Genomic DNA, 20,524 nt, shown 5'->3' on the forward strand with positions numbered 1-20,524 from the left:
GGTAAAGGTCAAGGCCGCCAAAGATAAAAAGAATGCAAAAAGAAAGAGGAAAAACTTACCCTCAGGCCTATAGCAGCCACTTCATGCATCAAATCGACTTCATGGACGTACCGAAGAGCCTCACACTCGGCGGCAATGCACAAAAGGTCAAACTGTGGTACCAAGTCCTCCGTATCTCCCAGAAGGTTAATCTCTGACGAGATTTCAAGTATACGGGTCGGGCCTCCCGCGTGTACCACCGTACGAGTAAGGCCCTCTTCGAACATCCTGACATCATCAGGATCAAGATCGGATTCAGATTCGTAGTCATCGACCAGGACACATTTTCCCCTTTCTATGGCCGAGGAATAAGCACAACCCGATCCAGAAGATGATGGCCCGCCCAAAGTAGCAACAGCGGCCTCGGGATTCTGACTCCCCGTCGCAGTAGTCTGTTGGTCAATCATAACAGCCGGAATCTCTATCGACGGGTTGGTCATGGTAACCGGCTCTACCTCTGCAGACGGGTTAGCATCGTCCCCCATCTCAGACTTTGTCAAGGGGATGCCACCTTCTGAACATACCACGACTGAAGGAGCCATTTTGAACTCCACTCGTCATCTCTTTGACGGCCCTTCCCCGTCCTCATCATGGGAAGACTCCCCCGTTGAGCAGGTAGTAGGAGTCGGAGCCCCAGATTGAGAAACAATTTCTGTGCACACGACTACGGCCGTAGATTCAACTTGAGCAGCCCTTACCGTAGGTCGGACAGCAGACCTTGGTACGGGCCGAGAAGAAGACGTCGGCTGACGAAATGCAAATGGAGGAGCCCTCGCCCTTCTCATTCTCCCTAATAACGATAAAAGTCGTATAAGCAACAAATCCAAATTGCAAAGTGAAAAATAGAAACTGCGGCAAGACTACTCACCAGTAAGGGGCTTACGTCCATATTTCTCATAGAAGGACGACCATTCACGAACTCCCGCCGTATGAGGAAGTATGGCATTCACCCATTCGCAGATATCGTCAACAGGCGCAAGGGGTAGTCTCGCGGCTGCAAAAGCAAAAACAGTTCAATACTGCCCAAAGAAAAGCAGTTGACTATTATTCCGACAAAAGATACAAAAATTTACGTGTAAAGTTCTATCTCTCGTGGAACCCTGCAGAATCTGTCACAAGGTGCTCGGTCCGCACATAAAAGTAGTTTTCGTATAAATGATGATTGGCTATATCATCCATCTTCACTACCAGACTCTTCGTCCCCCGATGGCGTATGTGAATCATCGTGCCTCGAATGAGTTGAGGGGCGAAAATGTTGAGCATGTGTCTCAGAGTGATCTCCCGACCGGCAAGCTCCACGAACTTGAGTAGCATGAGGAACAGTTTATATAGGTACGACGAAAGTTGAGCCGGACACACCTCGTAGAAATGGCAAAAATCTACCACCAAGGAAGGGAGAGGAAGCGTATACCCGACAATAAAAGGATGCGTAGAACGCACAATATCCCGGGCGGTAGAAATGTATGATAGCATCTCGACGGGGTGCGGAATACCCCACCTAACCTTCAGCTCCGCAATCGCCGCCTCATTCATAATAGAGGAAATAGGTTCTGGTTTCTCTCCGGTAGGGCTATTGAAATCGGTCCAGGGCTTCCCGGGACGAGGCAATATTTCGGCCGCCGTTGGAACCTCCTCATCCTCTACTACTTATACTCCTCCGGGAACAAGAACATCATTTTTCGGTATCGAAATTGCAGCAAGATCGTCAGCGCGGGAAGAAGAACCACCATTTGTCTCAATTGAATAGAATGAACGAACAAAGGAAGCAAGAGGGAAGACGAAGATGCCAATTTCTGACCAACAAGAGAGAATCGAAAATCTGAAGTATCGGGGAAGAAGAAAATTCGCAAAATTCTTTTGATAAATCAAGAAAGTGTGCCAATAGATTGGTGTTTTCTCCCTATTTATAAGGATATAAATTCCCCAAGCGGGAAACCCAAGAGTCGCCAATCAACACTGATAAGGCATGAAACGGTTCAATCCCCAGGAAACGTGTGTCATAATGGCAGTAACCACAAATGACGTTTCAAATCAACGCATCATTTTGACTCCAAATGGACACGACGAAACAAAGGCATCATTGAAGCGTTGCGCCATCGCCTCGATCTAAAAACCTCGTTCAAGGCATGAACAGTCAGATTTCTCCTAGCCTTCGAATCTACAAAGTTCGTCTGCCAAGCCCGCCAAGGGACGACCTCGACGGACGGGAGGGACTAACTGTATGGGTCAAAATCTGACCACAGTGGTCGACCAAGCTGGGACCTCGCCTAAGCGGCAAAATGGCAAGAAGCACCACGACCAACCTCAGATCAATCATCGTCAGTGCATGTCAAGTAAAAACGGTACTCGAATAAAGACGAAAAGACCGTCACGTGAGAGTACGTTGGTCAACGAACACAGTAAAGTTCCGTGAACTATATATAGAAGGGGGGCTCGGACAATTTCCTCCTTCGAAGGATATAAACTGATATTTCTCTCTTCATATCAAAGATAGGATTGTAACATCAAGAAATCTAGAATGTTCCTTTTTTTATTTCATTATCTCGCTATACATTTTTAGATTATGCTTGGCTAAAATTTTCCTCTTCTCATCATTAATTGGTTTAGTCAAATGGTTCAACACTTTTTGGTTAGATCATCCTTTTGTTTTAGGAGTATATGACAAAATGTCACTCCAATTAGCTCTTAAACAGCCATTATATAAAATTACTTCAAACTGTGAAATGAAATGCAAGAAAAGTCAGAAAAGTTCTCTTAAACTGCCGTTACTCTTGGAGACTATCAATTCGTGCTGAAACTGATCAGTAGTGTAAAATATTTATGTCGAAAAATCTCAAAAATATCAACAATTTGTTGAAGAATTAACATTGCATTGTAGAATTTAAGTTTGGACTCCAATCTCTTAAGTAATGTGTAGTAGTATGTTTTTGCACTCTCTTGTATTGTATACGTTCGCCTAAATAATTAATACGGATAGAAACTTATTCTGGATGAGGCCTTTATTCGGTTATAGTCGGTAAACTTAGGGGTGTACATGGACTGGGTTGGATCGGTTTATATTAAAATCGAACCAAACCAACTATATTGATTTGCATTGGTTCGGTTTTGTCTGATTTTTCGGGTTTTTTCGGGGGGGGGGGGGGAGGGTTGTAACATGAATAATTTGCAATCTTACTTTGTTAATTTTTTTATAAGTAAATATATGTTTAGTAAAAATTTAAAAAGTTGACAAACATATGATCTATTAAAATATTTTTATGGAAAATTTTTGTTAATTACACATGATAGTTACTTTTTTTATTCGTCTGACAATAATTTTTCACTGATGTATACTTTCAAGGTTAAATGAATTTAATAATTAAATATAAAAATCAATATGATACCTAATTAATGATATATTTTATTTAATTTTAGATTATCGAAATACCATTTCAAATTCAAAAAAGATATAAGAATTTAATAAATCTTGACATATGAACATGGATGATGGAAGAACAAAGAGATTGACGCATTTCAATAACACTTGATAAGAAAGTGATCATGTAACCCATTATTTGAGGTTAATAAAAATGGAGTACTTTATATTCTATTAAATATTACATCCCATAAGAGAATCCCAAATATTTCTAGAATTTTTGTAAAGAAAATTCTATATAAAGTCTTAAGAGTATATATAAAAATGATAGGAGTATATTTATATGTCGGTTTGGTTCGAATTTTTTTACTCAATACCAAACCAATCAAATCAAACCTAATCGGATTTTTTAATCGGTTTGGTTTGACTTTTCGGTTTGGTGCGGTTTTTCGGTTCGATTTGTACACTCCTAGGTAAACTTTTGTGACTTTACGATCATAGCAAATAAGATGGGACTTTTGGTATATATATATATATATATATATATATATATATATATATATATATATATATATATATATATATATATATATATATATATATATAAATTTATTTACAACAGGTTATCTAAGTTTTCCTAATTACAGAAATTAACTAAAGTTTTTTACAAAATATATACAATTCGGTCAAAATCTACAATATATCTACAACTTAAATACAAACTTTTTGTATAGAATCTGGTCAAAAACTATAATTTACATACAATTTATATATAATTTATATATAATTATGTTAATTATATATATTTTGTATGTCATTTCTACATCCGACATACAAAATATATACAATTTGCTTATGTCTTTTTTTCGAGATTCAATCAGAAATTTCAACCAAAATCACTTCGAATCTTCACCAAATTCTCTCAAAATTGAGATACAAATCTCAAGAATATTCCCAATCATTTGCCACAACACTCAATCCAAGCAAATAACAATTTCATCAAACTTGATTTTCGAATTCAAAGTTTTAAAACTTTTAATGGCTTTCAATGGAGTTTCTTTCCACTACCACATATGTCAATGAATAGCGAATATAATAATATAATAAACAAAAATATATGACTAGTAGTATATAATTGAACATTACAAAAATGAATAGCGAATACAATAATATATAAACAAAAATTTATGACTAGTAGTATATAATTGAACATTACAAATTAACCCAGATCAGCAGTTATTCAAAGTTTCCGTGATGCTACACAAAGTTATCAACTTAAGCTTCCATCGGTAAGAAAGTTCATATAAAAATGGTACAACAATGCCAAGTACAGAAATATATATTTGTATCTAGAATTTTAAGTATTAAGAAGATTTCTCCTATTTAATTAAATAAGAAACAACCTAAGAAGAAGAAAAAAAGTAACTTTGTATAAGAAACATCGAAATATTGTATCCTAAATATCTACGTATGTGGGATTGAGTTGGGTGTAATGGAGGAAGAAGAGGGAGAAAAAGGAGAAGATTGGACTCTAATATATTATTTTGTATATAATTGATAAATCGTATATCAACTTGTAATTAAGTTAAAACTGCAATAGTGAGGATAAATAAGTTTTAAAAATTATATAGATAGGTAAAAATCACAAATAAGATTAATGTGACAAAAATAATTTTAAGACTATACTATTATAATAAGAAAAATCAGTGAACAATAATACATGATATTATCTTCAATATGGTGAAGCCAAAAGGGAGACAATTTTGCTGTCTAATCAAATTCGAAATAAACGCTTAAGGCATTAGTGTGCAAGTAGAGAGCATTCCAAAAATAAACCGCAGGGAGCGTATGAATACTTGAATTTTAGCTTTTGAGTCGGTTATGAGTTATGGTCAACAACAATACGAATTACAAACTTAAAGATTGTAGAAATAAAGTGTTATCGACAAACGGATTTGTCAATAAAGAATCAGATGTAGGTCGAACTAAGAATGTTGACTGTGGCAAGGAACAAATGAAATATTAGTATATGATAACCAAGAAGATTATTGATGGATTCTTATTTTCTATATATCTTCACTGCAGTCTAGCTCATTAATTCTAACTTTGACAGGACTGACTATATGCACGTGAACATGATCATGAGGATTCTAATGAGAAGAATGGCATTCCCGAAATGCTCTTGGATCTTACTATCTTTCTCACCAATATTCGCCATTTTATTTCATCCTTCTTCTTCTGTCTCCTCCTCCTCTGCTTGAAATTCCTGTTCAAACGTCAATCTTTCACTCAATTAATGCTCAAGGAGGAAGTGGTCGACTTTGCTCTCGTTTTGGTATAAAGGAAGTTATTTTTCAAAAAAAAAATTGATATTTTTATAAGTAATTCTTTTTTGGTATTTGATTATCAAAAGATAAAAAAAGGGCAGTACGGTTGCACTAAGCTCCCGTTATGTGTGGGGTCTGGGAAAGGGCCAGACCACAAGGGTCTATTAAGAGGTTATTTTCACGGCTCAAACTCGTGACCTTCTAGTCACATAACAGCAACCTTACCAATTACTTTTCCGAAAAAATATTTTTCATCACAAAGAAAAAATCCCACACTTATGGATGGAAGTTATTTTCCTTTATAACTGTCTTTAACTTTAACTTCATATTATCTATTTCATCTAACACTTGCACACAAATATTAATCTTTAATATTCAAAATTTCATCAAAACATTTATTTCGATTAGCTAATATTATTATTAATCTTTAAAATATATAATTTTTCAAAAAATATTTTTCATTCACTAAGCAAATATTCTACTGGTATCAGGCAAAAGACAAGCCCACAAACCTGCATAAAGGAACTCTACAAAAATCCGAATCAGCACAGAGGCGAGAATGCAGTTCCAAAACTTGCCAGATTCTCTTGCAGTTTTTGCAGCCACCATAAACTCTCATCTTACATCCAGCAAAGTGACGAATGAGCAATTCTAGCCCTTTGCATGCTGAATATTTACAAGGTGTTTGATCTTTTTTCAAGACCTTATCGCATGGACCAATGGTTCGACAACCATCTTTGCATATGTGAACTAGAGCCTCCATTGCCTCGTATAGTTGCATATACACTTTTCTCTCGTTGATTTTTCTCATTCTTTCCTTCTTCCTCTGCAAGCAAATTAGAAAAGAGTTCAACTACAGAACACTGACATGACAGTATAAGGAGATTATGTTATTAATTATCAGGTATAACTACAATTAGTTGTCTATAAAAAGTGGAATTATATAGTAATAACCTAAAAATAAGACAGATTGATTTAAGCTATATTCACCACAGCGTAAACAAATTTTACACTATAACGCAATTTAACAGGTTATAGTAGTAGGTAATTACTCTACTTTCTGAGTTACTATAGCATAATAGATATAAAGAATGACACGCATGGGCGAAGCTACATGTTATAAAGGGTGGTCAACTGACCACCCCTCGTCCGAAAATTATACTGCGTATATAGGTAAAATATTAATATTTTAGGGGTATATAACATATATTGAACACTCTTTCTTGGAGATTTTTTTTCACTTCTTTCAAGTTTGAACACTCTTGAGTAAATTCATGGTTTCGCCACTGATGACATGTTATTATAAGTCATTGTGATGGTGTAAGCAATTGATATATTGCGAGTGTGCAAAACTTAAACTACCTAATAAAACAGGTTAAAAGACACTGATAGAATGAACAATTTTTTGACGGTCAATGTAAATCCAGTTAGAGAGAAAAAAAACATAAACAGGATTGACATCATTTAGGATTCAACTTACAATATCCTCATCAGTTACAGATTTAAAAATCTGTTTTTCAAGCACAGGGTGGCTTTTTTTCATGGCTTCCCATCCTTGTGAGGAAGATATAGCCTTGAAATGTTTCAACATAAAACGGTGACAAAAGAGGCTAAGGCGAGGGGCATCACATAAAAGTGCAAGCTGAAAGATGTCAACCACATTGTCCGTAGTTATCAATCCTCGCTCCAGCAGCTGCCGCTCACATTCTCGCTTTAGATGGGGGACTACATATGCATGTGAGAGCACCAATAGATTCAGTGCATGTTCCTGCATTTTGTCTTCTTCATAGCTGCATAGTGCAATTGACATTTAGAGATAATCATGAAAAGGCAGATGCATAGTGATATATTTGAAGGAGAATCATTTTTACCTGGAAGAATACAAGAATCGGATGAAAACTTGAACAGATTCGGGTGGAACCCCACGTATAGAGATTGATCGTCGATGGCCTCGTGACTGTTTCGAGTTCAACATGCTTCTGAATACAGGAGAAGACATACCCTGAAATTAAAGAATCAATGTGTAGACTTTCTTGAGTTTAAGTTGCATACAGAGACGATATATAATTTATTTACACAATTAAGTGTAAGAATCTACCCTAAAGATGACTGGAATTACACTAATGAGTGTAAGATTTAGATTAATTCGAACAACTAGGATTGAATCTCGAATTTACCAGAATAGTAGCATGTGCATAGATGATGCCACCATTATCTGTATTAATTGAGAGATCAGCTCTGTAACCTTCATCAAAGAGGCAATCCCACTTATTCTTCGTAGCACTAAAAATGGAGCAGTGTCGTCTTCTTCGCATTGGTGATATGAACCTGCTCTCATACAAGTTAGTTGGCAATGGAGGCGGATTTGGTACTGTTCTTTCACGAGGAAATTCCTCATTCCTCCGATCCATTTGTTGATCTTGCCTTCTGCAACATTATGAAAAGAAACAACTGCAGTTAATGGTGAGTTGCTTAACGACAAGTGTTTACAGAAACAACCCCGTCCCTCGGTGTGAACCGATGGTCACGTTGCTTTAGCCGAATGTGTCAAGTCGTGCCCTTGGCACTATTACTTTGAAAAGATTAGAATGCTCAAAAAAAGCCTAGTGTCGTATACACCATAGGATATTAGTCCTAATGATTTGTTTAAAATTAGGCAGCAGGTGGATTAGTAATCCGTAACTAGAGGTGAAACTCTTGAATTTATGAAAGACGAACAGCTAGAAATGCAGTAACACCAAGATGTTTTAGCTAACAAAGAGTTGTTGACCAAAAAGATTTAGACCTTTTGTTGAACCAATTAGATGAGAAAATTTTAGGTAAATCCTAGCCAAGAAAATTTATCCTAGATCTAAAATAGAAGATATGATTAAGCAAACAATGCAAGCATAAGATTTAACTATAACTTCGAGTAAATCCCATTATATAAGAAGAGGATGATGGTTTTCATAATATTAAACAACAATAAAGAATACATAGATAAAAATGGTCACCGATCTTTAACAAGGTAGAACCACATACATTTGATATAATGAGACTAACGATATATATTGAGGATTTGAGCTTCTTTGCTTCTTCCTCCTTTGTGGGAAGAGAGAGATGAAGATCCCTCTTCTTCTCAGTGTGGATTTGTTTTTCTTTTCTTTTTTGGCTTCTTCTTCTGACTTAGTTTATATACTAGGTCTTCTCCGTTACCCAACAGTCATTAATTATAGTACTTAAATCGTTTGATTATATTACAGGTTGACCCTTTGAAATGCCATAACATTCGCGTTCTGAATTGCGTATCGTTATAGCGTTGTATGAATACGACTTTGGCCCAAGTAACTCTTTGTCGTCCCTTTAAACGTTGATTCTTGTCTGGTCGGATTTTGACCCATACAAGAGTAAGAATCAAATATAATTTGCTGTAGTATATATTACCTTGTTGTGTACCAAGCTGAAGACAACACAGCCAACAAAGATGAAGAAACTGGACTGCTTTCGAGTTACTTGGTTCACTTCCCAGTTCCCCTCTCTAATCCACCAAGATTTTTTGTAATGGTAGAAATTATGTACTACACATCAAATATAATATGCATTGCAGCTGTCAAATGCCAGCTTCTTATAACTATTAAAAGCTCGAGCTCAAATGATTGTTGGGTTGATTATTTAAAGGCAAAAGGAACGATCCAATTTGATTTGGTGAACAAGTTGAGACTACAAGTTATATGTAAGACTTTAATGATATGATATCCGTGTCAGATCAAATGCAATGCCAATATTTTGGTATCTCTGGCCCTGTCGAGTATGTTAAACGTGCGGTGTTTTAAGCCATCAGTGGTCAATTTCCTTTGTATTTTTCTGTATTTTGTTTTTTTCATTACAATCCAAATTCAGTTGTTGCACGCGATTCACGCCTTTGCTCTCTCGCAATTATTACACCTACCAACACACTGTTCTTTCCAAATTAAGAAGTAGTATGATTTTATTTGATTTGATAACAGCTGGTTAGATCAATAAATACCTCTACTTATCACTTGCTATCTTTTAATCACAAACTAAATATTAAAAAATTTGTTAAATTATCGTGAAAATCCCCTGTTTTTCGGCTTGGAGTTAGCTATACATTGTTGCAAATAGATTTAAAATTTGTAACCAAAGAAATTAATGTCTTTATTTTCCAAACAATTGGGTCATTGCCTTTTAGGAGGAGTACAAAACTTGCATTTGGAATGTACATATTCTTTAAAAGCACTATGCAGACCACCAAAGGGCTCGAAAGCCCTGGGAATGAAAAAATAATGGCAGAGAGTGATTCCCCTTCCATGAGCTTTACGTGGTGCGAATCCAAATTAATCGCGACCCTAATACGAATACCTTACAACGGGGTGCGAACCAAAAAATAAAGCACAAAAGAGTACAAGGAAACAAAAAAGACGTAGATTATCTTGGTGGAATGAAAAAGATTGGTGAGATTATCAATATCATAGGCACATCACATAGGCTTGAAAACATACTAGACTTGGAGAAAGAATGAATAGTATGCCTACATCTAAATACTTTCTGTTGGGTGTTTCTTAATTTCAAGGGATATAGTTAATTTAAAACGAAATAATATTCCAATCGGTGGAAGGAGAAATAACACAGCAATGTGCTTATGAGCTAAAACCAAGCGAACTAAATGACTAGACTATTATAGCATGTGCAAATATATGCGAAAAAAACTTCACCTACTTGGCAATAGATAAAACAGTGATAAACCATATATATATATTGAACAAAAACTTAAAGCAAAACTATGCTCATGATCAGCAGTTAAAATGGGCAGTCAACAGACTAATTGTTTGAAAGAGCAGCATTGTTTCTATGCACTGAAATTGATGTAAACTACAAGAAGTTGCTTTACAAGCTTGAGCATGACATCCTAAGCCCCAGATACTTTTGTTTCTTCAATACAAAGAAAACTAGGGAAATAGAAGAAAAGCTGGTATCTTACAACTGTGTTAGTGATGCTACAATGCACCAAGAATGGTCACTTCTTTTCCTCCTAGTTGAGGCAAGAGGTTTTTGTGCTACCACTTAGAGTGAGTTACTATGAACAGCTCCTCCTTCAAGTGATTGTACAAAATATCTGGCACCACTACTTCATGAACTTCATAGCTCTATCTTCTTTAAGCCTACAGCAATTGGCATGCCCAAGAACCCGAAAAATACGCTTAGGAACCATTGGCCAAATGAGAGGGGAGTGGTGTTGGCAAATGTCCCCAGATATTCGATGATTATGATTTGGAAGAAAAGAGTTGCACCAATAACTGTCACAAATACATAGTTATCCAGTATGCCTTCCCAAACCTCAACTTTTTCCATCTCTCGCGAGTTTACTTCGTTGAAAAGCTGCATTTAGAATCAAACAGATGTGTAATGTAAACCACTGAAGCTTGTCCTCCAACTGTATTTGATACTAGAAACCATATAATTATAGAAATGTTCTTTATAGTTTACCTGGCAGAAGACAAATGAGTTGAAAATAACTGTGTTGAGGGTAAGGTTAGCATCCGGGCCATCAAGACGGAAAATTGTTTTCCCATATACCTGAAGGAACCATATAATTAAGAACTGATATAAGGATTGGCCCAAGATATTCCTCCACATGACGTTGCTGATAAAATTTCCTTTCCTCCCTACTGGGGCTCTTTTCATTAGTTCATCATTAGGGGGCTCTGTAGCTAGAGCAAGTGCTCCTAACGTATCCATGATCATGTTGACCCACAGAAGTTGAACAGCAGTAAGGGGAGCGCTTCCTGAGGCATAGTTCAAGAAAAAGCATAGGAATGAGTGAAACATAGCATTTTGTTTGTCTATTCAGCAAATGTAATTAAACTCAGGAATGGTAAAAGAATGGTACAGCAGAAGAAAAGGCTCCTGACCTGTCACACAAGCTGAAGCGAAATTAACTACCAATGCAACAATATTAACTGTTAGCTGAAACTGAACAAATTTCTGAATGTTTATGTAGACTGAGCGTCCCCATTTGGCCACTGTAACAATTGTGGAGAAATTGTCATCCAGTATGATAACATCAGCACTCTCTTTGGCAACCTGAAACCAGAAGTCAATAATGTTACATCTCAATTTAACCGTTTGATCTGGCAAATTTTGCAAACAGAGTCAGTGGTCTTAGAAGCTCAACAGCTAAGTGGGACATAATACTATTCCTTTTTGTTTTTCTACAAAGTCAGACGGATATTCCCATCTTATTTTTCATGAAGTTCTTTTGATCAGGTAATAGTCCTTTTATTCCCTCACTAGCAAACAAAATTTTTCGAGGCAGTTGTTGAAAGCATTAGAATTGCGACCTACTTAACGAAGCATGATCCAAACAGTAAAATGCTAAAGCATATAGTGACTCAATGCTCCTGTTTTCTATTTACAGTCCTATGGTACTTATAATCCACAAATTGATTGTACCTTTAACCACATCACCCAATGAGATTTGGTACTTCATTAAGAATCCAGACAAGTAAAGGATTGTGGTGGGAATGAACTAAAAGAATGAAATAATTGTATTTACCTCAGTTCCAGCGATGCCCATTGCAAGTCCAATATCTGCTTCATGAAGTGCAGGAGCATCATTGGTTCCATCGCCAGTGACTGCAACAACTTCATTGAATGTTGTCCGCAACTGCTTTACCAATGTGTGCTTGTCTAGCGGTGAAGATCTAGCCATCACCTGAAGAAGTAAAAAAGAATGTAGTCTTAAACTAGAAATCATACCAAGAGTAGAACTTTTCCAGAAGACTTCTCTGCTACAATGACTTCATTCTCTAGTAAACAGAACGAGTACAGTACCTGAATTTTGGGAATCACTTTTAGCATTTCCTCTTGACTCATTTCTCGGAAAACTGGTCCTTCAATGGCTATACCATCCTCTGTCAGTATACCACATTCCCTAGCTATGGCTTTTGCAGTATTAATGTTATCTCCAGTGACCATCCGAACAGTCACGCCTGCCGAACGGCAAAGTGCAACAGACTCCTTAACTCCAGGACGAACGGGATCCTTTATACCTACAATTCCTATACAAGTGTACCCAGAGATTGGAATATCGTCATCAGGAGAGAATCCATTTTCCAAATCCATATAGGCAAGACACAAGGTACGAAGAGCTTCAGTGGCAAACTGTTCAATGGTGGCGTTAAGATTATTTCTTATTGTTTCGTCCAAGGAAACAACGTCACCATTTGAGTTGATTACTTTGTCACAGGCAGCCAAAACTATTTCTGAAGCCCCTTTGGTATGAGCCCTTAAACCTCCTTCAGGAAGCTCAAGCACCACACCCATCCGCTTCTTAGTAGAGTTGAATGGCTCAGCTTTCACAAGTTTTCCTGCTTGTCGTTCTGCTTGAAAATCTCCACCAAGTGCTAAACCAAACTCCAATATAGCAGTCTCAGTTGGGGTTCCCAATATCTCATTCTTCTTGCCCTTGGTAGCTACAACTTCTCCACCAGTGTTGTTAAAAATCGACTGCAGCAAAGTTTTGAGTGCAGAATTTGGCATTTCTGAACAAAGTGCAGATGCATCACCTGGTTTGCTCACATCTTTGGCATCCATACAGAAGCATGTTTTCACTACCGTCATGCGGTTGGTTGTTAGCGTGCCAGTTTTGTCACTACAGATGGTTGTAGCTGATCCCATTGTCTCACAAGCCGCTAGATTGCGGACAAGTGCCTTATCATTCATCATCTTTTTCATGGCAAAGGCAAGGCTTAATGTCACAGCCAGGGGAAGTCCCTCTGGAACTGCAACCACCACAATAGTCACTGCAATGGCAAAGTATTCCAAGACTTCCAGTGCTTCTTCCCCGGACCAGCTCCAGTGGGATCCCTCTTGCAGTTTTCGGCCAAACATCTTCTGCAAGAGTACTGCAAAAGTGACAACAGCAAAGAAAAGGCCTATTTTTCCAATGATTGTTGCCACTCCATTCAGTTTAACCTGTAATGGAGTTTCATCATCTCCGCCTTCACTGAGAGTCGCTATCAGTTTTCCCCACTGAGTCCTCATCCCAACTGTTGTAATCAACATCTTGCAGGATCCATCTTGGACCTTGGTTCCAGAAAGAAGAAAAGGATTTTGAGCATTGACCATTACTGGCTCACTTTCTCCAGTCAAACTGGATTCATCAATTAAAACAGAAAATCCTGAAAGAAAGAGTCCGTCAGCAGGGACTTGATCTCCTATCGCAAGATGAACTATATCACCAGGAACTAGATCATATATGGACAACTTTTGTCTGTATCCGTTCCTAGTAACCTGGATACATATTTTCTTCTTCTCTTTGTCAAGGTCTCTGAACTGCAAGGATTGACGATAATCACTTGTTGCTGTAACAAACACCACCAACAAAATACTAGCAACAATACCAAGACCATCATGAGCCCCTATAGGCCATCCCTCCATTGCAATGCCAACAATTAGAGACACAAAAGCGCACGCACCAAGGATCATGAGAGTCATGTCTTGAAGGGCTTCCCAGACAAACAACCAATAGCTCCGAGCTACACTTTCTTGGAATTTGTTAACTCCAAAAATGTCCTGTCTACGGGTTAGAGCAGTTTCATTATCAGTAGATAGTCCATCAGTACTTGACGTGGCCAGCTTATCTGCAATCCCATTTGCTCCTCCATGAAATTTCAGTTTTTTCAGATCATGACTTTCAACTATGGATCCTAGCTCATCAGGGTCGATGTGAAAACCAGCATCTTCAACTTCCTTAGGGACATTGTAATCACTTGCTTGCATGCCTACAATTTCAGAGATTTAATATAAAGAACATCTTAAGAGGTGATTAGACAGAGAAAAGTAAACAAAATTCACCTTGTATGAACTGAAATGCAGCCTTGGAAACCAGCACTGCTACCCTCAGTTTCTCCTGTAGCACATAAAACAGAAGGCTTAGCTAAATTAACCTTGTTTTAGGATATGAAATTGGTGAAGCAAATGTAAATGCATCCCAACTCAATCCAATCACCATGTTGTTGCAAATTCAAATACATCCCAATTCAGCAGGTCTGCTAAAAGACCATTATATTCAGCCATTTTACATGTATCCTCAAAACATATCAGTCAATAAATTACGTCTCAATCAAAAACTAGTATAAGACTTGTTGGTTACAGTAATCATATGGAATAATTTGAGTAATCCAGGTATCAATATTTCGTAACCATTTCTTCTTCAGATATGAAACCAATTTGCTTTAGGAAACACACATAAGCTAAGTTTATTCTCGAGCGTATATACTACCACTTTAATCACAATAAACATTTATGATACTCCAATCATATTGAAAAACAGAAAGAGAAAAGTCTAGCGGCAATTGAAGTGGTGAAACTCATGGAATTTCTTTCCAGCAGAGACAAAAAATCATATGAAATGTCCATTAGAAAATCAACAGAGAGAAGGGAATACATACATGATTAGTACGGCGCATAGCAGCAGCCTCATAACGCTTGGAGAGATTAGCAGTGAAACGAAAACGACGTTTAGGGTTCTTGACAACACCACAAAGGCTCCTCCACCGTTTCAGCACCTCCTCCGACGAGTGCTTCGCCTTCACTCCTCCAAAATTCTCATTCAAATAGCTTTCCATACTTTCTTCTCACCTATTCCTGATTAATTATAACGTCCAAAGCTGTAGTAACAAATATATAGAAATGCACGTTGGGTTCAAGCAAATAATACAATCCGAAGAACCTAAATAGTAAGTACTATATAAGAGGGTGAAAAGAAAAGGAGAGGAAAGTTAAAAGGGGGTATGAAGCTTCTGAAACGAAAAGGGGATGAGTTTGGCGCAAGAACAAACGTACAAAGTTTGGGGAAATTGGAGCTTTATAATTATGAAATGAGACAAAGAGGATCAAAGAGGAGAAGAAGTAGAAGAAGAAGAAGAAGAAGAAGAAGGATCCGAGTTTTGGGTGAGAGAAACTATAACTAAAGTAGAGATGGTATGGTTGGTGGACCTGAATGAAAGCTTTGCTTCTAATACATTTCTTAATTCCAATTTTCATTCCTCGTTTTATGCTAAGAGTTGACGCGGTCAATGTTTTGCTGCTACTCGTATACTATTTATTATGCGAAGGGAAAATTAATTAAGGGTGTAATTAGTGGAATTAATTGTGAGAAAAATTAAGCTATTAATGGTGTGACATAACTAGTACTTATTACATATTTTAACATGCTTTGTTCTGATTCTTGATACAACTACTAAATCAAGTACGTACACATATTTGTGAACGGGTGATAGAGTAATTTGAACGTAAAAATCTGCAGATGATCGTCTAAACATTGAAAATAAGATACTTTTATTTCTTTATTCCATATCCTAATCGTTTTGAGATAAGTATAATCATGTAGCTAAATATTGAGGGGAATCTCTTACGCGTTTTGTCAGACACGCCATGTACGCGGAAGCACAGACTCCCTTTTTCTTTTTTCTTTTTTCTTTTTTAACAGTGGTGGTTCATCTCAATTCTCACCTACCTTGTAACTTCGTCTGTGAACTCCATTCCTTTTCAAGTTTACCGTGTTAGTTATGCAAGTCCGCGCTCCATTATTCCGGTTGAAATTAAAAAACAGTTCGTGGTAATTGAAAAATAGTCATAACTTTAAAAGTAATTAAAAATTAATCACTTTTTATGTAAAGATAAATTTGAACAAAAACACTATTTATAATCAAGAAAATATTTCATACCGGAAGTTCATACACATGTAGGGATATTTATTTGGATCAGATATCTGAAATCCGAACCGATCCGTTCAATTTCAAATTTCGAATTTCGGATTATGTTTATTAAAAATTTTGGATATTCAAACCAGATTCGGATTGGTATAATTTTAACTCAATCCGATTCGAAATCCGAAATTATTAGGGCATATATATATATATATATATGCACTAAGCTTTAATTTCGGATAGTCAGTATTTTCTTTATATCTTCCTCCAAGTTATTACCTTTAAAATTGCTGGATTTAGCTGTATTGGCACTATAGTATTCTCATAATTGCAGAAACATGAATTTTTCTTACTGTGTTCCCTCTTTTACAAAGAAATATACATATGAGTTTGCAACTTTGAGGCATAATAATCCGATCCAAAATCCGAAATATTGATCCTATCCAAACTTTAAAATCTGATCTGGTCCAATATTAATTCGAATCGGATTCGAATTGTATTTTGTAGCATCCAAAATGTGCTAAATCCGATTCGATCCATGCACAACCCTATACACATGTGCTCCAATCTCCAATATATTATGCTGAAACTTTTCATGTGCTGGAGTTCTAGCATAATATGCTAGAAATTCATACAAAGGTGTTCCCATCTCCAGTATATTATGCTGGAACTTTCCGTGTTGCAGCAAAAAAGTACCTATTTTTTAATGACTTTGTAAATGCTAGCTATTTTTTAATTACCAATCCGAAAACTGATTAGCCCGTGATATTTGTACGACTATTCGCTATCCAAGGGCCCTACCAAATGTTCCTTTCTTTACTAATTCATGAATTCGTTCAAACACTGAAAACAAATGAAATACTCTATCCGTTCAATTTTATTTGGCACGTTTTGACTTTTTACGTCCCTTAAAAAATAATAATTGAAGTGTATAATTTATCATGATAGCCATATTAATTGATGCATATTTTATTGGATTTGAGAAAATAATTTAAAATGAGTAATAAATATTGTGGGTATAACAGGAAAAAAAATTATCTTATCTTGATATGCATAAAGTGGCAAGTAAAAATAAAAATTCATATTTAATATACATGTAAGTAAAAATGAACGAAGGGAATATATTTTGCCACTTTGGCGTTCTATCGGTCCTTGTAAGTTGTGATCTACATTTGATACTCCATTTTTCAATACAAATATTTTTGGTAACCACAATTTTAACCTTTGAGCTTTCGGTGGATTAGCTCATTATCTGAAAAATTGTTACAAAGGTAAAGAACAAAGGAGCAACTCGTGGCTTATTTTTCCGTAGAGGGAGATTCTTGTATATATTTATGACTTCTCATATTGCTTGGCACAGTTACCGCTGTACTAGTTCTTTAACTCAAAACTCCTAAACGTGCTAGGTGGTAGGGGTGTACAAAAGAAACCAACAAATCGCACCAATTCAATAATTCGAGTTAAACCGAGAAAAAAAATAACAATTATGATTTGGTTTAATTTGGTTTGGTGTTGGGAAAAAAACCCGGCCATAATTGATTTGATTTGGTTTTAACTAAAGAAAGTCAAACTGAAACCAAACCAACCTGACATTACATATATAGAAATTTTAGATATATTTAATATATAAATATACTTATTGTGATGTAATTTATAAATATTTCTTAAAAAATTTCATAATTTTATCGTTTAAGGTATTATTTCAAGGTTGGACTTAGAACTTTTGAATATTCCAATAAGTTTTATAGCATTAACATTAGTAAATTAAATAATGCTAACAAAAGCCAAAACCAAAATCAAATCAATACTCATACTAACAAAAGATATTCAATTCAATACTACAAACGAGAATGTATTGAATATTTATTTTTTGTTTTGCAATAATCTAGATAAAAATGCACAATCTATTTTTATTTTTTCTTTAGCGTTTAATCATGTAATTAATATTCCCTTATTAGTCTACTTATATTAGCATGACTTAGTACTTTTAGATTATTTTTATTTTTATTATGTCTCTTTAATTAGCAATATTTATATTACATAATTTTATTATCTTTATTGTTGAATATTTTAGGATAATACCATTACATCTCATATTTTGTATTATTTTCTTGAAAAATACTTTATATAGTTGTTGTGAGCACGTGATTTTTGCCTCACACGAATTACTCCAAAAGAATTCCCAGAATTAGGTCTTTTCTTTAATTATGTGTTATTTTAGGAGTTACTGTGCGATTTTTCTGGTTATTTGCATATGTTTGTGTGCATGTTTAATTTAATTAATACATTAAAAATACAAAATCAAATATAGCATCTGCACTTAAGATTTGATTTTTACCTTTTTTGAAATTAATTAATAATTAGGTGTTTTACAAAAATAAAAATTCAAAAAAATTAATAATAACATATTTTTGTATTTTTAGTCAAATTTTGTGATTTTCTTTTAATTTAGTATTGAATTATTTGTGATAATTATTATTTAGAGTTAATTAGTATTTTTAAGTTAATTTGGGTTTTATAATTTAATTTAGATTTTTATTTTAATTTTGGGAAATGAAGAAAAAGAATTTTTGAAAAAAATGAAGAGAAGAGAAACAGGCTCGGCTACTTTGATAAAATTACACAGGCCCAAATCCTTGCACCCGGTTAAACCAAACCCATCGTAGCCCAATCCGTTCCCCAACCCGGTCCATCTCCAGCCTCAACCAAACGATGTCGTTTCAGGCGTCTCAATCTGGACCTTTGAATTAATTTGATCAAACGGTCCCAAAGCCTTCACCCAATACCCAACCCGACCCGTCCACCCAATGCCCCGTCCGCCCCAGCACCCACTTAGTCAAAATGACCCCATTTGTGATTAGTGATCCAATCGGAGCCGTTGGATTCCAATTATACAACGGCCCAAATTAAATCTCTGGTTTAATATACCCAAAACCCTTATCCCTCACCCAAATAAAAACACCTACCTCTTCGTCTCTCTCATCTCTTTAGAGACGACCCCAAACCCTAGCAGTCGCCACCCATTCCCCACCGCCTTCCGGTGGCGGCGTTGGCTCCGTTTACCATCAAACTCACACCACAAAACCTCCTCACTCCCCTCTTTCCAAATCCATAGCTAGTTTCCCTCGAACACCCCTAGAACTGTTCGAATCTTGATTTAAAGGGATGAACCCTAGCAGCCGCCACCATTCACCACAGCCTTCCGGTAGCGGTGACGCCTCCAATCCCTCCCAAATAAACACCCTGAAACCACCCACTCCCCTCTTCCTTAATCCACAATCCCTTACCCTCGAATCAAACCAGAACTTGTCAAATAATGAATCTAAGTTTTTAAACCTAAAACTGCAAAGTCAAGATTCATCGAACATTTAAGCTAATTTTGACTTTATCTGTGTGTTCTTGATAAGAACACACATTTAAAGTCAAAATTTGGTTTAAAAATTGAAGATTCGAAGGCTTCAATTACTACTAACCGGTGAGTTTCTATCCTATTTCTATATTTATAGTTTATTGGTATTATTCTGATGTTCGTCTTTCCTCGTCTCTTTTTCTTTTCTTTGGTCAATTTCAATTGAAATTCGACCAGTCCTCCGGCTCAAACTATTTCTGTTCGTTGATTGTTCTTCAGACTATTTTGTGAAGTTTGTTTCATTAATTATGATGTCAGTTTGTTTTGAGACTTTGAAATTGTATCTCGTTTAATTACTTAGTCAGAATAATTAGGATTAGTTTAATAATTTGGTTTAAATTCTTGTTTAATTGTGTTGATAAGAATTGATTAGTATAAGTTTAAAGTGGTCACCTAATTGAGAAGCTTCTATAATGGTAGGGATAACAATTCACTACTGAATAATTTAAAGCCATAAGAATTGAGTGGAATTGAATTTTTAAATGTTAAAAGGGCATTCTGTGAATCTTAAGGGCATTTCCCATTGCCTATTTAAGAAAACAACACACTGAGTTCAAAGGAGGAGAACATTCTGAGAGGGATAGGCACTAAGTTCATATACAGGGTCTGGTATTCTGAAATACATACAAGAATAACTCTGAAAAATACTGAGGAGGGGAGGACATTCTGAGAGACAGAGGAA

At 36.0% G+C, this 20,524-nt stretch overlaps 2 protein-coding genes across 3 annotated transcripts; both read right to left on the bottom strand.

Moving 5' to 3' along the window:
- Positions 1 to 5,348: 5,348 nt before the first annotated feature.
- Positions 5,349 to 9,404, bottom strand: LOC104235070 (BTB/POZ and TAZ domain-containing protein 4-like). Of its 2 annotated transcripts, none has more exons than XM_009788747.2 (6): positions 9,145 to 9,404; positions 7,899 to 8,148; positions 7,593 to 7,723; positions 7,202 to 7,511; positions 6,234 to 6,547; positions 5,349 to 5,660 (listed from the first exon to the last, which is right to left on the bottom strand). In XM_009788747.2, exons 2-6 carry the CDS (start codon positions 8,130 to 8,132, stop codon positions 5,534 to 5,536), a joined length of 1,116 nt encoding a protein of 371 aa, XP_009787049.1. In that variant the 5' UTR covers positions 8,133 to 8,148; positions 9,145 to 9,404; the 3' UTR covers positions 5,349 to 5,533. The 2 variants fall into 2 exon arrangements, with proteins under 2 accessions (XP_009787049.1, XP_009787050.1); XM_009788748.2 differs by having other exon boundaries at positions 8,743 to 9,344.
- Positions 9,405 to 10,444: 1,040 nt separating this feature from the next.
- On the bottom strand, positions 10,445 to 15,604 carry LOC104235069 (calcium-transporting ATPase 2, plasma membrane-type-like). The gene is made up of 7 exons (XM_009788746.2): positions 15,174 to 15,604; positions 14,578 to 14,632; positions 12,553 to 14,504; positions 12,275 to 12,433; positions 11,631 to 11,802; positions 11,206 to 11,504; positions 10,445 to 11,097 (listed from the first exon to the last, which is right to left on the bottom strand). Exons 1-7 carry the CDS (start codon positions 15,348 to 15,350, stop codon positions 10,858 to 10,860), a joined length of 3,054 nt encoding a protein of 1,017 aa, XP_009787048.2. The 5' UTR covers positions 15,351 to 15,604; the 3' UTR covers positions 10,445 to 10,857.
- Positions 15,605 to 20,524: the final 4,920 nt, after the last annotated feature.

The sequence above is a fragment of the Nicotiana sylvestris genome, chromosome 2 (assembly GCF_000393655.2).
Source record: "Nicotiana sylvestris chromosome 2, ASM39365v2, whole genome shotgun sequence".
NCBI lineage: Eukaryota > Viridiplantae > Streptophyta > Magnoliopsida > Solanales > Solanaceae > Nicotiana > Nicotiana sylvestris.